Source organism: Symphalangus syndactylus, chromosome 16, assembly GCF_028878055.3.
Source record: "Symphalangus syndactylus isolate Jambi chromosome 16, NHGRI_mSymSyn1-v2.1_pri, whole genome shotgun sequence".
Lineage (NCBI taxonomy): Eukaryota > Metazoa > Chordata > Mammalia > Primates > Hylobatidae > Symphalangus > Symphalangus syndactylus.
In genome coordinates, this window is record NC_072438.2 from 62,899,423 (window position 1) to 62,915,067 (window position 15,645).

Sequence of the window (15,645 nt, forward strand, 5' to 3'; positions counted from 1 at the left end):
TTTGAGAGGTACAATAGATTTTTAACTATAGTTATCCTATTGATCTATTTAACATGAGGTCTTATTCACATTTCCTCTTCATTTTACTCATTTTACTTCATTTTAACATCCAGAGCACCTCTGCATTTAACTTGTAACTTCTCTTATTGCTTATTGTCTCTAAGTTCTATTTTTCTAGTCTTCCACAGCTGCTTTTTTTCCCCCTCTCTTTTGGAGTTAATGTTTCTCATGATTCTAGACATTATTGCTTGTTGTCTGATTTTTTTCTTTTCTTTTTGGCAAAAGAAGCATGTTCCTCCTAAACTTTTTTTGAGACTTAAAATGAGTCAGGAAGAAAGCCTGGAATGTAAGTCTTCCTCTTCCTCCCCCTCAACAGCCCTTACTTTGTATCATACACAGAGTTTTGCAGGTGTGTATCATTTTTCACTAACACCATTTAGGGTTGGGCCCATTTTTGTGTCTATAACAGATTGAGGTTGTCACTAAAATAAAATAAAAAATGAGGACGTTATTGCCTTGCAGCTCCTCTTTCCCTTCACCTGAGATATAAATAATGTTTGCCAAGCAATCACAAACACATTGTCACCAAGGGATGAATTCTTATCCTTCTCTAAGCTTTAAAATAAGTTTTCAGAGTTATAAAGTAGGAAGAGTGCAGTGCAGAGAAAGCAGCCTTTTAAAACAAAGTTCAAATCAATAACAACATTTCCTAGTCTCTATTTTTCTGTTAATGACTAAAGACAAGTACCGATTAGAGAAGCCTCAAATGTCTGGATTTCTGGTTGTAGCAAGTGGTGGGGCATGAGAACTATTCATAGTGCCATGGAGAAGTCCGGGTTGTTCTTAGCTACCTTTCTTCCATCTTGATCTTGCCTGAGGACACTTACATCTGCCCATTGCTTTGCCCTGAGGCTTTTCCTTTGTCCTTTATTCTTTATTACCCATTTCTAACTTCAGGAGGAAAACTCTGCCATCTTTGGTAAGGGATCTTTTATTTTTATGTTTGTCCTAACCAGCTCATTTTAGTCATCATTTTCTCATCAGGTTTTCCATTAACGCTTATGTTATCACCTGATCTCACTAGACTTTTTAATCCTCCCATTACTTCTTCCTTATTGTTCTCAAGATCACACGAAACTGGCACTGAAGTCAGTCCCTTCCATAGCTAGCATTAAGATAGTTCTGCCTCTTCATTTTTTTTTTAAACTCTTTTCATAGATTGTCTGAAAACATCTTTTCTTCTTTTGGTTTGTACTTCAAATATTTTCTTTCTTAGCTATTAACTCCGCTAACCAACTCTGAGAAAGCTTTGATTTTTGTATAGACATTTTCAATACTGTTGAATGTTGTTATTTTGACAAATGCTGCACGTGCATTTTCTACAGTCTGAAAGCCGTTTATATTAGGATGACAAAACATTGAATTGTTTACGTTTAGCTAGATTCTTGCTTATCAGAGCTGTTTTACCAGGACATATTCATTCTGTTCTGAGAGTTATGATGTAATTGTCCTAGGTAATGAAGCTTTGTCTTGATTTGGTGTTTTCTGTTGAAACATTCTTTGATGGAACCAAAATAAAATAGTGATGGGTTTCCATCAGCATTTTCAGTTTAGGTGAGCAATACTGATTTTTTTTCTTCCTTTTTTACTATGTTCCTTGCCCCTGCTAGAGGGTGAGGCAGGAAGACCAATTAGGAAGCTGCTGTCACAATTGTAGCAAGAGATTTGAGGGCCTGACCTTTTGGAGCAACATTAGGCATGAAAAATAATTCACATTATTATTTTCAAATATGCAGGCAAGAAGGGTTTGCTTAGTTTAGTTCATAATGTGACTGCTTTTAGGGTTTAGAAACTTCAGTTTTTCCTAGAATCTCTATTTTCTTTTTAACATGCCCTCTTTGGTACATGTCTAACTAATTGTGAGATTTATCACATGCCCCACTTATGATTTCCTAGTTTTAGAAACTTAGTGTTTATCACATCTTTTGAAAAAATAACATTGTGGGTTTCAGTTTTGATTATAAAAGTAAAAGGAAAACAAAAACCACTTATACTATTACCCAGAGATAACAATTCTTAGCATTTCCATTTGTTTCCTTTTATTTTCTGTAGGTATATAAATAATTGTCTATGCCAAAGTGCATTTCTATAAATTTTTATTTACTTATACAAAATCTTGCATTTTATGAAACATGAAATTATGAGATATCATTAAATATTATGAATGCATAATATTGATTAATCACATGGCTACACCATGTTTATTTGACCATTTCCCTATTGCTGACCATTAAAGTTGTTTTCAATTCATTATTATAATAAATTTTGTGATTAGTATTTTCATGAATAATAAATCTTCATGTCTATCCTCAGGATACTGGACTAATGTATAAACACATTTTTAAAGTCAAGAACTTCTTTGAAGGCTAAAACTGAATATGTAAAGATGTGAATGAGCCCAGCCCTCATGGCTGAAAGTTCCAACCAGTTGAAGAGGTAGCAGTAGTGCTTAGCTGCTCTGCATTCCCCACCTCCACCTTGAATAGAAAATACTGGAACGTACAGAGTTTTCAAGGGGAGGACACAGAGTGCAGTGGCAAGGGGTCTTCGGCCCCACTTTCCCTGTCTCCTCACTCATCCCCAGGTGCCTCTCTACCCAGTAGTTCAACTTGGATGCCGACATATTTTCTGACCTTTCCTTGGAATTTTTGTTTGATTTTTCTGTTTATCAAAGAAGATAGCTTTTATCCACTATGTCCTTGCCTTTTTCAGCTATTTGTGAGCATTGCACAATGAGTAAAATGTCTTCTGTAAGCCCCGGTATTCTGGCACTGTAGGAGGAGCCTAGTGAAGGCATATAGTAGTAGAACAGCATAAGAAGGAACATCACACACCGGGCACTGTTGTGGGGTGGGGGGAGCGGGGAGGGATAGCATTAGGAGATACACCTAATGCTAAATGACGAGTTAATGGGTGCAGCACACCAACATGGCACATGTATACATATGTAACAAACCTGCACGTTGTGCACATGCACCCTAAACTTAAAGTATAATAATAATAAAAGGAAAAAAAGAAAGAAGGGCTGCTTAACCTCACAGATTTCCAGATTTCGGTGATTAGTTTAGGAAACAAAAATCAATATTACTATCCTTGTATAAGTCAGTTCATGGAAGCAAACAATTGTTTGTTTTGGATACTGTATCTGTTAAGCTGAGTACTCACAACTTAAAGGTGTGTATGTTTGTGTGCGTGTGTGTCACCAGAAAGCTAATTCTTTGACTGCAACAATGTTGAGTTTAGTTTTTCTTGATCCTTGTTCTTTTGAACTGTTTTATGTTGATAGAAAAATTGTCTTTTAAATTAATTCTAAAATAACAGACTAACGTGGAGGCATTTCATATTGCTATATGACCTTATTCTTGGTGAATGACTTTGATTCTAATTAAATTGAGTATTTCTAGTTATTAATTAATATTTCAGTTTTGAAGTTTCCATATTGGAATTAATTATCTCTCTTTAAGTAAATTATTTCAGCAATTGCAGTTGTATCACGATCCTAGGAAGCTAACAAGAATAATTTACAACTGTTACAAATAGCATTTGTATCTATATTTAAAAAGCTCTTCAATTGACCAAGCAGATGTTATTACAGATTTTTGTCTTTGATATGATAAATTTCCCATTAATTTAGAAAATCTGTGTTTAAGGAATGGGCTATCATTGCATAGTTGAGCTGCAATTTGTGAAAGTTCAAGCAGCTGTACTGACAAACCATTTGACAAATTTGTAACTGAGACTCTTTTAAGCAAAGACTAACTTCTGGAGCTTTATGGTCTGTATTTTCTGTTCAGATGCATACACTGTAATTTCTTCTCTTTTGTGGGTCCAGGAGGTGTGATAGACATTACCCATATGTACACATATACATACATAGATACATGTCCATATTCCGTCATATATATTTACATCGTGTTTCCAGCCTAAGTTGTATGTGAAGATGTGAATACCTTTTAAAAAATTAAAAGTGTTCACTTTAAGCTTTCACTAACTTTGAAAGAAATTTCTCTTTGTCTAGGTTGAAGAAATTGTGGATATTGGAGCATTTCCTCCAGAAGACATCCATATTCCTCAGATTTATGTACATCGCCTTATAAAGGGAGAAAAATATGAGAAAAGAATTGAGGTAATTGACTTAGCTGCTTTGTCAGTATTCATGGATCCAGTTACAGAGATAATGCATCCCTGGGGCCATTCCAGATGATGGGGAACTAGAGCTGAGCAGAAAGTCTGGTTTTGGAACTTAGTAAGAGCTTCTCATGTGTCTATCATAATGGGGATATGATGGCCTATGCCTCTGTGCAGCCTGACAGTGCCTTGTCATCACAAGATATGTATCACCATGCCATGAGATTCTCTAGGCTCTGTCTACCAGGCTTCTACTGTCCTAATTTATGATGTATAGTTTTTCTGGCTGTCTTAGAGGGGAGATAAGAATAATCATGTCTTTGGTGGTTTTATCCCTGCTGTAGTCTTATCTTAATGTTCGATTGTTCAGAATTGTCTGTCTTGAAGGTGCTTTGCACTTTTCTAGAGTGCAGAATGTCATTCTAATTAGCTTCGGGCTGTGGGTAGCTGGTGAGTATGAGATTGTGGCAAGGAGTATAGGTACCAGGAGCATTGAAGGTATTCTAAGGCCAGTGTGTTAGTCCCTTTTGCATTGCTGTAAAGGAATACCTGAGACTGGGTAATTTATAAAGAAGTTTATTTGGCTCACACTTCTGTGGGCTATAAGTGAAGCATGGCACCAGCATCTGCTTCTGGTCAGGACCTCAGGAAACTTTTACTCAGAGCAGAAGGAAAAGGGGAAGCAGGCATGTCACATGGCGAGAGAGAGAGAAGGTGCCAGGCTCCTTTAGACAACCAGCTCGTGTGTAAACTAACAGAGGGAGAACTCCTGCATTTCCAAGGGGATGGCACTAAGCCAATTCATAAGGGATCTGCATCCATGATCCAACACTTCCCACTAGGCCACACCTCCAACATTGGAAAGTACATTTCAACCTGAGATTTGGAGGGGACACATATCTAAATCATCGGCCAGTGAGAGTAGACAATGGCCACCCTACCAGAATTACTATCATGATTCAGAAGTGTCTAGGGATCAGCAACACAATAGACATACAGTAGGGCGCTAGAGATACCCACTACCTTGTAGATATCAAACAGGAAGACATTTTATAATACAAAACCAGTGTCAGGGGCCTAGGAAGAAAGGATGGGACTTTTGCAAACACAAGCCAGAGTTTGTGTCAAAGAGACTTAATAGAGGAAACAGTTTCCTGGCTGGTTTCTGGGTATTTCTATGATTCCTGTGATGCATTTTGTGGTAAAAGTAGTCTGGACTTTGCAAGTGGAAACAGGCAATTGACAGCAGCAACACCTGGTAAACACATTCTGACAGCCCTGAAAAACACATTCCCAAAGTCCGTTCCTCTTTTGTTCTTCTGGCCAATCCCTGAGCACCAGAGGAGCATTTAGTTGGAAGAATAACAGAAGTAGTAACAGATTATTTGCTTCAAACAGACTGAACAGCATATCTTCCTCTTTAAACAAATCTGACCACTTTCATTTAGTTCCTAAATAATTATTTCTACCATCAAATATCACCCATAGTATTTTTTAAGTATCTGGTATATTGCAGATTTGTCTCATAATAATGGGAGAGAGCTCATCTTTTTTTCCAGTAAAATTTATTTCAGCAGTGATAAAATACAAAGCATGCCTTCAACCACGAATAATTTATTTCTGTTTAACTTAAAGCGTTTATCAATCCGGAAAGAGGGAGATGGGGAAGCCAAATCTGCCAAACCTGGAGATGACGTAAGGGAACGAATCATCAAGAGGGCCGCTCTTGAGTTTGAGGATGGCATGTATGGTATCCTTTATCCTTCTGAGCCTGGGCAAAGACATAGCCTTTGCTTTTCCCATATTGATCAGGCTATTAGACCTCTTGCATAGTGAGTCGTCTCTAGTCTATGGTAACTTTTAAGGTAATCAATTTTTTTTTTTAATACAAAATGTGGCATATAATCCAAAGATGTCAAGATATATGACAGATATCTCTTTGCCTTCTTGAAACAAAATGGCAATTAATAATTTGCTTAGCTATTTTCTAATACCCATTAGATTTCAGTACAACTTGCATTTAATGGGAGATTATTGGGAAAAGAGATTACCCAAGATGAGTGTTTTCAAATCTCAGAATTCCTAGTGATAACCAGTGCTATTTACTTTCTGTCTGTCCTGACATTTGCATACTCATTGAAAGATCCAACTTCTTAACAACCCTTTTATTCTCTTGACAAAGATCCTGTGAGTACCCTTTTATATCTAATATTTTAAGAGGGTATTCAACAAATGATTCAAATTCTGCTTTAGATACCTTGTCAAAAAAAGAGGTAGAGTAGACATAATTAATGCAATTAATATTTGGATTTTGAATGCATTTAAATAACAAGTCTGTTCACCATTTTGCTAGTTTTCACTATAGTAGACATTGAATTATATAATACAGATAACACATACAAATACAGATAGCATATAATAAAATGCATGTTTGTTGAATGGTGGATACAGTGAAGCCATACTTAAAGACCTAGGACAGAAAGAATGAGAGACATGACAAATGTCTCCATTCTGTGAGCTTCCCTAGTCCATGAATGTCAGTCTTCCAGATTGTGATCTTGACTGGGAGAACTTTTCTTTTTCCCCTTTCTTTTTACCTCTACCTCATTTTTGTTCATTTTTCAGTTTACACCTTGTGTTATGGTGCAAACTCACACAGGGGAAAAGAATAGCATGTTGCTGCTCTTCCTGCTCTTGTATCAGCAAGGTGTGGTGTCAACTAAGTTGAGTTAGTAGGTGAAAGTTGATCACTGGACTTTCTTTTCAACCCATCTTACCCTGACTTACCATTGATACTTAAACACTGATTTCAGGTGTTCTTTATTCAGTTATTGTATTGCCTGTGAAAAATATTTGCAAGTCAGTTTATGTAAATGGTCTTTCCATATCTCCTACTTTTTTTCAACCCAAAATACATAGACTTTTTTCCTCCCTGGTGTTTGACTTTAAAATATTAAAGAACTGAGAGAATGATAGAATATGAAGAAAGAGTTGAGGTACCAGACTTGTAATTTGGGTTGCTCTGTCCTAAAAATACCTGCTCATAATGGAATTAGTATCCCAGTGTGTTCTGTGCATTATTGAGAAATAAATTACAAATTATACTAGACTGTGATAGAACACTAGAGGTAAACCAAGTAGCTATAATCATAGCTTCATACATTTACTGTATCCACAAAAAGTGATCCAGGTCATTGAGTTGTACTGCTGGCTTTTGTAGTTTATAATATGGCACCATATATAAACCTCCTCTGGCCTTGATTTATGAAGATGTCACTGTTAGAATCTCATCAGAGTGCCATCATTCTTTGTACTAGTTCTGGTGAGGTATTTGTTGTGTAGTGGTAGTGGACAGTAGTGGGCAGTAGTTCCAGGCAGTGTGAGTATCTTTGATCTGATCAGCCTGCCTATGTTGATAGGCAGGACTGAACCCACACCACTGAGTAGTAATCATCATCACTCCTGTTTTGATCATTTAAGGAAGAAAATTCAGCAATCTCATTTAACTCTTTGATGCCTTAACAACAGCTACTTTATAGATGAGCTCAATTGTATTTGCTGAAATTTAATTTCCTCCCCACTTTTCTTTTTATGTCACATAGAAAATTCAGTTACCAATGAATGTTACCATAGAGACCCAAAGGATCTGATATACTTTTAGGCAGAAATTTTGGTATTGTCAGAAAACTTTTTTAAAATTTAAAAACAATAACTCCATTTATCAATAAAGGTGATAAAAAATGATCTTTACTTTTGGCAGGAGTTTTGAATAGTGAAAATCATTCTTTAAAAGTCAAGCTGTGTTTAATAATCAGTCATAATATATCAACCCAAATTTGCAGAGCACCTTAATGAAAATGTGCTTACATTTTTGTTAAAATGTAACAAATGGCTAGCTTCTGAGGCCACTACTTTGATATTGGTGGGAAAGCATATTAATGTTATTGAAAACGCTGACTAATTAGAGACTTTTTTTTTGAAAAATTATAAAATAATGCCCCATGGGTGATTGGAGAATATATTTATTTATTACATTCAGAGTAAGCCACCTTTAAATAAAGCTTCCATTCAGATCTATATATGTAGAAGATTTATGGTATAACTTCTCTACCTTTTATATGCTGGACCTTAACATCTTTTTTTTCCAGCTAATTTGGGCATAGGAATCCCTCTCCTGGCCAGCAACTTTATCAGCCCAAATATAACTGTTCATCTTCAAAGTGAAAATGGAGTCCTGGGTTTGGTAAGATGAAAATTTGTTTTTTAAAATCCAGTCTTAATGAAGAATGAGATATTTCATGTTGTGAAATTTTTTATTAAATTTTTTTTATTTCAATAGCTTTTAGGGTACAAGTGATTTTTGGTTACATGGATAAATTTTATAATGCTAAAACCTGAGAGTTTAGTTGATCCGTCACACATAGTGAAATCTGAGTTGTTGCATAAAGCGCCCAACCTTATTTTTCTTTTTATCATGATAAAATATTTAATTTTTCCCTTAAAATGTGAGCAATGTAGTATTGTATTTTATGTAGTAGATGGTACGTTCCTGACTCTGGCTTTCTGACTGCACCTCCCATGTGGAACCTGATTCAGAGAGACCTCATGATTTCCTGTGTAAACTATTTCTCATCCTTCTGTTGTTGGACAAGATAATGAAGGTTGTCAATAGTTCTATGTTAAATAAAATTAAGTAAGCCTCAGAGTGAGAAACTGAAGAGTAAGTTTTCTACTTTAGGACAGGGACATTATTTGAGTTGATTGCCTCAAAAAGCTGTAGAAGTTCTCATCTCATTCTCCTTTTGAGGTTCTATTGTCCAAAAGGTTAATTTTTTTTCTTTCTTAAGATTAAGTGTCCAGATGAGCTCAGTTTTCTTAGGCCATATTTTTTCATTATTATAATAAAATCATATATTTTTTGCTTCCTGTATGACATTTTAATTTAATTAACAATGGCAGGGATTTGGTTTGCCTATTCATAATCTTTTATTTCTCAGTAGATGATAACTGTTAATGCAATAGAAATTATGCATATGGAAAACATATTCACAATTCAAAATAAATAATGATCCTGAGCATATAGTTGATACTGATTGAGGCAATAATCGTGACATTTTCAAAGACTCAAAAATGATCTTTATATATTTGGATAAAAGCAGATTCATGTGGAAGTTAAAGACTTGCATGTTTAAGGTGCCTTAGAGATTATCTAGAGTGATCAAATTCCTAGTTTTGGAGAAAAGGGAAATAAATGTGTGGATTATCCATGGCCAATGTTTAAAGGAAAATTTACATAGTTCTGAACATTAGTTGCCACTTCAGTTTAAAGGATAAATTTTTTGTCCCTGTCTAGAAAGTATGTAAAAATTTCACAGCCAATGTTTCTTAATTTCTGGCTTCATCTTATATCTTATGCCTTTTTATTTTTTTATAGTTTCCTCCCTTTTCATCGAATATATGTGATATTCTTAAACTACTTGCCCTATTTAAGTAGAGTTACGTTATAAAAACATATGGAAAAATTTAAAAACTTTACTGAGAGTAGCTGTGCAAAAGGAACATAAGGACATAAGTATATCAAAACTTAGATGTAGTGAGGAGCAAGATTAGAAACCCAAATTCAGGCCTACATTTTACAAATCAGAAAGCTAAAAGTTTGCCTCTCCAGGTCCTTCTAGCCAAATAATGTGATGTAGTTTGTATTAATTAATCCTCACAGAAAAGTTTTTGAATAACATTGGCTGCATAGTAGGTACTAAATTTTTCTTCTTTGATTTTTATATTTTTAAGAGAATGGGGTGTCACTATGTTGGCCAGCCTGGTTTTGAACTGGCCTCAAGTGATCCTCCTGCCTCAGCCTCCCAAAGTGCTGAGATTACAGGCATGAGCCATTGCCCTGGCCTACCTTAGTTTTACCGACCTATATTTCTAATACATTTTCATAGTAGGGACTAAATAATTACTTTTTGTTTTATGGACTTGTATTTCTAATAGTATAGCATTTCTTTCTAACTGGTAATTTTTAGAAAATATTTTTCATTTGCCCAATCACAACTTTAGTATAGAAAACACTAACATAAGAAACAGAGCCATGGACACAAACAAATTATTTTTCAAAAGTTTACCTCAAGTGTTCGGATGATAAATTTCTAGGGTTTTTAGGGAAGTTATTTATATTACAGTTCTAATATGTGATTCAGTGAGAATCTTCATTTACTAATTGAATGTGTGTTGTATTTGACAGGGTCCATATCCACGACAACATGAAGCTGATGCAGATCTCATCAATGCAGGTAAGCTCACTTATTTCTAGCCCTTCCCTTTGCTGTTAATTTTGTGCTAAATAATAAGAGTTTGGACTGAATTCTTTGTCTTTTCCTGGAGAGCACTCCATGGTATTCATTGTTGAGGAGGAGTGATAAGTTTTTTTGAGGTCTCGCCTCATTCAGGAATGACCAAGATAAAGGAGGAAATGCAGATGAAGGCACATTTAATGGAAGAGCTTTGATGGATCAATCAATCAGGGTCCTGCCTGTGAATAGAGAGCACTCTTATATGGGGTAATTGAGAGTTAGAGGAAGGGACAGTTTACAAGGGCATGGACAGGATTAAAAGAGACCAAGAAAGGATGGTGAAATTCTACAGGGAGTTATCACCTCTGGGCTTTATGGGGCAGGTTGCTGTGATTTGACTGAGTTCCTCTACCACTTAATGGAGCTGTGGCCTTTGGTAGAGGAACTGGCCACTTAGTAGGAACTGTGGCCTTTGGTAGAGGAACTCAGTCAAATCACAGCAACCTGGTTGGGTGGAGGGTGTCCTCTGCTGGGTCGCCTGCCTGTGCCTCCCACTGGCGAATCTCAAGTCAAAGTAGGTCAGCCTTCTCAGGATAGAGAAGGGTGGGAGTGAATCCATAGCAGCAAAAAGAAAAGATCTGGTACACTGGGGTTTTTGTTGGTGGTGATGCTTCCTATTTTCTAGTTCTCACTGGAGCAAGAGGTTCTTAAGGAGGTTCTCTGCTGGTAAGTATGATCTAGTAATGTAATAAATGTAGTTTTGTTGAACTGGGGACTAGAGCCTTGTCTTCTTTGTTCTTACAGGCATATGCTTTGCCTTTTATTATTAGCCTTTTCTTTGACTGAGATGTAGCCTCATATATCAACAGCCTAGAGGAGGAAGAACAGGTCAGGTCTTTTGGCCATCTTCACGGCCTATGCTTGAGGCAACACTGCCACCACTTTGGAGCCGTATATCATCCCTGGAGTGCAGCTGCCCATAAGAAGCTAATTTTTAGGTTCTAGCATGATTTTCTGTATCCTTCTTTTATTCATTCTGCCCCCGCAAAACTATTATTCTTACTTTGCATTCAAAAATAGTATGTATAAATTTCAGAATACAGGTAATATGAGCTGAAAATAAAGGCCAGCTGCCAAGTAGAGTTGATGTTTGATACTTAGAATTTTTGGAAGTGAAACAGCTTCTGGTTGAATAGTTGAATTAGTTAACACGACTCAACTCTGAAAGGCCTACTGTGATAAAGCAATGACATTTAACCAAGGCTGTAATTTAATTGTACTGTACCCTTTAGCAATAGCTCATTGATCTGTGAAAATATTTGCTGCTTGGTTTAATTAATTTATGATGTTAGTGAGTTATTTGCAAAATGAATAACTGCATGTTCCAAATTTCAGGCTTCATTTTATAAAACCTACTTTCCTTGGAAAAGTTGTTAACTTTTTTAATGTGGTTGGACAGTAGGTGTTTCTGATTCCATAGAGCTTAGAAGTAGCTCAGTCCAAATGAAGCCACCAATTTTATATTTCTACCAATTTTATATTTCAACTTCAACACATGAAGTGCCACATTTATAAACTACTTTACAAAACAGGAATTCATTGCTTATGGGAAGCCAAGCTGCAAGTCAGTTTAATAATATTATAACTTTTTCAAAGTCCTTTTTGGGATTTTTGATACTTTCATACTTTTGATTTTAAATTAGGAAATACTTTAAGCTGGAGAGCCTAAAATATAAATTGGTGGTTTCCTCAATTCCCAAAATTACCTGGAAGATCAACCCATTATTTGTGTTAGTTTGAAAGTATTTTATGGAAATCTCTTTGAATACAAAGAGTTATGTTTCTGGATATAATTGGTATATTAAAAATTCAAAATAATAATAGATCTCTTTTTAAAAAGTCTCGTAAGTTTATGTAAAAATGAACTACCAGTTGTATAGTTTTATATGGCTTACGGCATACTTTTTCACGTGTATTATACCATTGGAACCTCAAATGAAATCTTGTTATACAAATTGGGAAACTGAGGTCCAGAAAATTGAAGTGATAGGTTCAAGATAACATCGCTAGGGACTGAGTTCATACCCAGTCTCCTGCTTGTGACCCCTGGCCTTTTTCTCTATACACTGAGTTATATCTGCTGATGACCTGACTTGCACAGAGGTGCAGACAGCAGTGCTAGGAACGTCCCAGAGGTCCCATCAAGATCTGGGCTCTAACCTAGAGTAACCCAATGCGGTTGTGAAATTTCTAAGTCTTATATTTTTGCTTCTGTATTGTGCATTTTGCATTCTTCATTTCTTAATGTTTTCTTATTTTAATATACAGTATTTTAAATGACTTAACTTTTGATTAAAGTTGCTTTAGAAAGAATCACCATGTTTAATATCCCCGGCCCCCTGCCATGTCCTCTCTACACTAGTGGTTTTCAATGTGATGGGGTCTGATTTTGCCCTCAGAGACATTTGGCAATGTCTCAGGACATTTTTGACTGTCACACCTGGGGGAGTAACATCTAGTAGGTAGAGGCCAGGGATGCTGATAAACATCCCACAGCAACCAGGACAGTCTCCCTATCCCCCAGAGTTAACCAGCCCCAATGCTCAATAGTGCCAAGCAGGAGAAACTCTGCTCTAGAGGTATATGTATCACATCTGAAGAATCACAGGCCTGCAGTCTAAAGTACAGATAACATGGCATTCCAGATCTCTGTAGTGGTTGCAACCAACCATTATGGCTTTCTGTCTTGCTGTACCCTTCAAGGATACTTTTGTGTACCCATTCTGGACTGCTGGGTGTTTTCTGATTACGGCTCATACTCTTCTTTGCATGTCCTTGCTCTTGGTGTGTCTTTCATGAGATTTTGTTCTGCTCCATTCCGTTTTTATCCCCATCTCCTTACTGATAACTTTCTACCAACATTCATTATGCCTATCCTTCAAGTTCCAGCTCATTTTTCTTCTCCAAATCCTACTGTAGCTCAGAAATGCCCTTCCCCTAAACTCACAACATATCTAGTGTCTCTCTGAGAAGCATATCACATTTTGCCTTGTAATTATTTGTTTATCTCTCTTGCTGTATAGTAAGTTCCTTTTGCTTAGGGCAGTGTGGTCTAAGTGTGGTCCCCAGACCCATAGCATCAGCATCACTGGAGATGTTTTAGAAATGAAATTCTCAGACCTCACCACACACCTACTGAATTAGAAACTCTGCGTTTCATAAATCTTCCATGTGATTCTGATGAATGTTAAAGTTTGCAAACCACTAGTTTCGATCACCCAAATTTGGTTTATAACACTGTTTAAGGCATATAGTAGGCATTTACTATTGTGTGGATGACCTGTTAAATCATGAGCCAAAGGACTCAGTGACCATGAAATTGATAACTCTATTGCCCAAATATGAAAACTTCAGATATACATAAAGAAAAATTGGAGGAGACAGAAATCAATCAGGAATAGCCAAACAAGAAAGCCCTCTTTATGTTGATTGCCTTTAGTTACGACTTTTCTTGACCAAACTTGGACAATGTACGTGAAAATCATGGATTCGACTTTAGGATACTTATTTTTGTTTAGATATTGGATGTTTAAAAATGCTGAAAATTAACCTTGCTTCAAAAGAATGTAATTTTTAAGATGCTGTAATGTATTAGCAGAGGCCTTGATAATGATTTTTCAAGAGAGTTGTTTTCTGGGCTCTTTGATAAAACTATGCTTCACAAATAATATAGGGAGATCCAAAGCTCTTCCCATTGATTTCAGTTTCCTATAACATGGTAAATATGCCTTCTATGTATTATCAGCCAGTGCAGATTGTCTTTTGGAAGTCAGTGTTATTTAGCCCCTAAAAAACAAAGAACTGGAATTTTTAATGTTTTTCTTCCTTTTTGTCCTACAAATTCCTCCTCCTTGACTTCCCACAGGACTGATGAGGATCTGAATTTGCAGGTTATAGACACTGTGTCTAGAATAAGGTTTAGTTGTGTTATGCCTGTCTTAAAACCTAGAGCTCACATAGACTGGCCGTACAACCCCACCATATAAGCCAATTACTTGGTCCTGCGGCATTTATCCCTAGAGGGGCAATGGCATTGTCTCTTTTATAAGTAGCTTTGGAGAGAGGAATAACAAAAATGGCAGTAATAAAAGATGACGTTTATAAAGCCCTTTCTCTGTGCCAGGCAAGTTAGAGTAAGGACTTTGCATGCATTATCTAATTTAATCCACTAAGTCTTACATGCTGTTTAAAAGCCCCTGCTAACCATACCAGGAAGTATTTTCAAAACTTTTCAGTTTTGTGGTACTTTAAAAGATATGAAAATATTTCTATCATTTGGAATAAAACTCCCTCGAGAGATATATATTTATATCAAGATGAAATATTTATATATTTATATATTTATAAATAAGCTGACTCTTTCTCCATACTCAAGTTTGAATGGAGGGGGATATTGATGGAAAAGTTAGCTTTCAGGAAAGACTTGAGAATCTGAGGATATAATTGTGTTGCACAGCTAGGGATATTCAGACTGCTTGTGGTCCTTTTGTTTATGGGAGCTATTCCTATTCCCTATTCCAATTTTGGAATAACAGTTTTGCTTCTCTTTCTTTTTGTCTGCCCTGTTATACTAGGGCCATGTACAGGGTGTTCTCAAAACAGGTGACTTATCTTTGGCACAGTGGTATGTGAGCACCTTCCTAGTTGAGACCAGAAGCTATTCCCAGGCCCCTGAAGCTCCTGAATAGAGAGGAAATAGATCACAAGATGGGAGCAGCTTAGATATGAGTCAGGTGATTTTATTAGTTCTATGGGGAGTAGATGACCTTGAAAATCTTTTCCAGCTCTGAACTTCATTATGAGATGTAAGTCTTGGGAGATGTCCTTCCAAGGGGACTTCTTGGAAGTTAACCTTAAATACATTGGCCAGTATTACCATGTTATTCCCTGATTTTATGAAAATCCTGTGGTTTTAATAGAAGCCTATGGGGCAAGAGAGTACAGATGAGTCAGAAAAAGAAAGAAAAGGGGAGAGAGATGAAAAGTCTAGAGTTCAGGCCAAATGAAATTAAGGAATTAGGTGGGTCCTTTTTTTCTATATGTGTTTTCTAGTTTTATTTTTATTTCTCCCCAGCTTCACTGAGATACACTTAACCAATAAAAA

General features: G+C 36.3%; 1 protein-coding gene across 7 annotated transcripts in view; it reads left to right on the plus strand.

Moving 5' to 3' along the window:
* The window catches only part of OXCT1 (3-oxoacid CoA-transferase 1), a 154,580-nt gene that overhangs the window by 64,835 nt on the left and 74,100 nt on the right, over positions 1–15,645 (plus strand). For all 7 annotated transcript variants that reach the window (XM_063619531.1, XM_055246754.2, XM_055246755.2 and 4 more), the window contains 4 exons: positions 4,079–4,186; positions 5,824–5,938; positions 8,337–8,431; positions 10,433–10,481. In XM_063619531.1, coding sequence (XP_063475601.1) covers positions 4,079–4,186; positions 5,824–5,938; positions 8,337–8,431; positions 10,433–10,481 — 367 coding nt within the window. The remainder of the gene's footprint in view (positions 1–4,078; positions 4,187–5,823; positions 5,939–8,336; positions 8,432–10,432; positions 10,482–15,645) is intronic.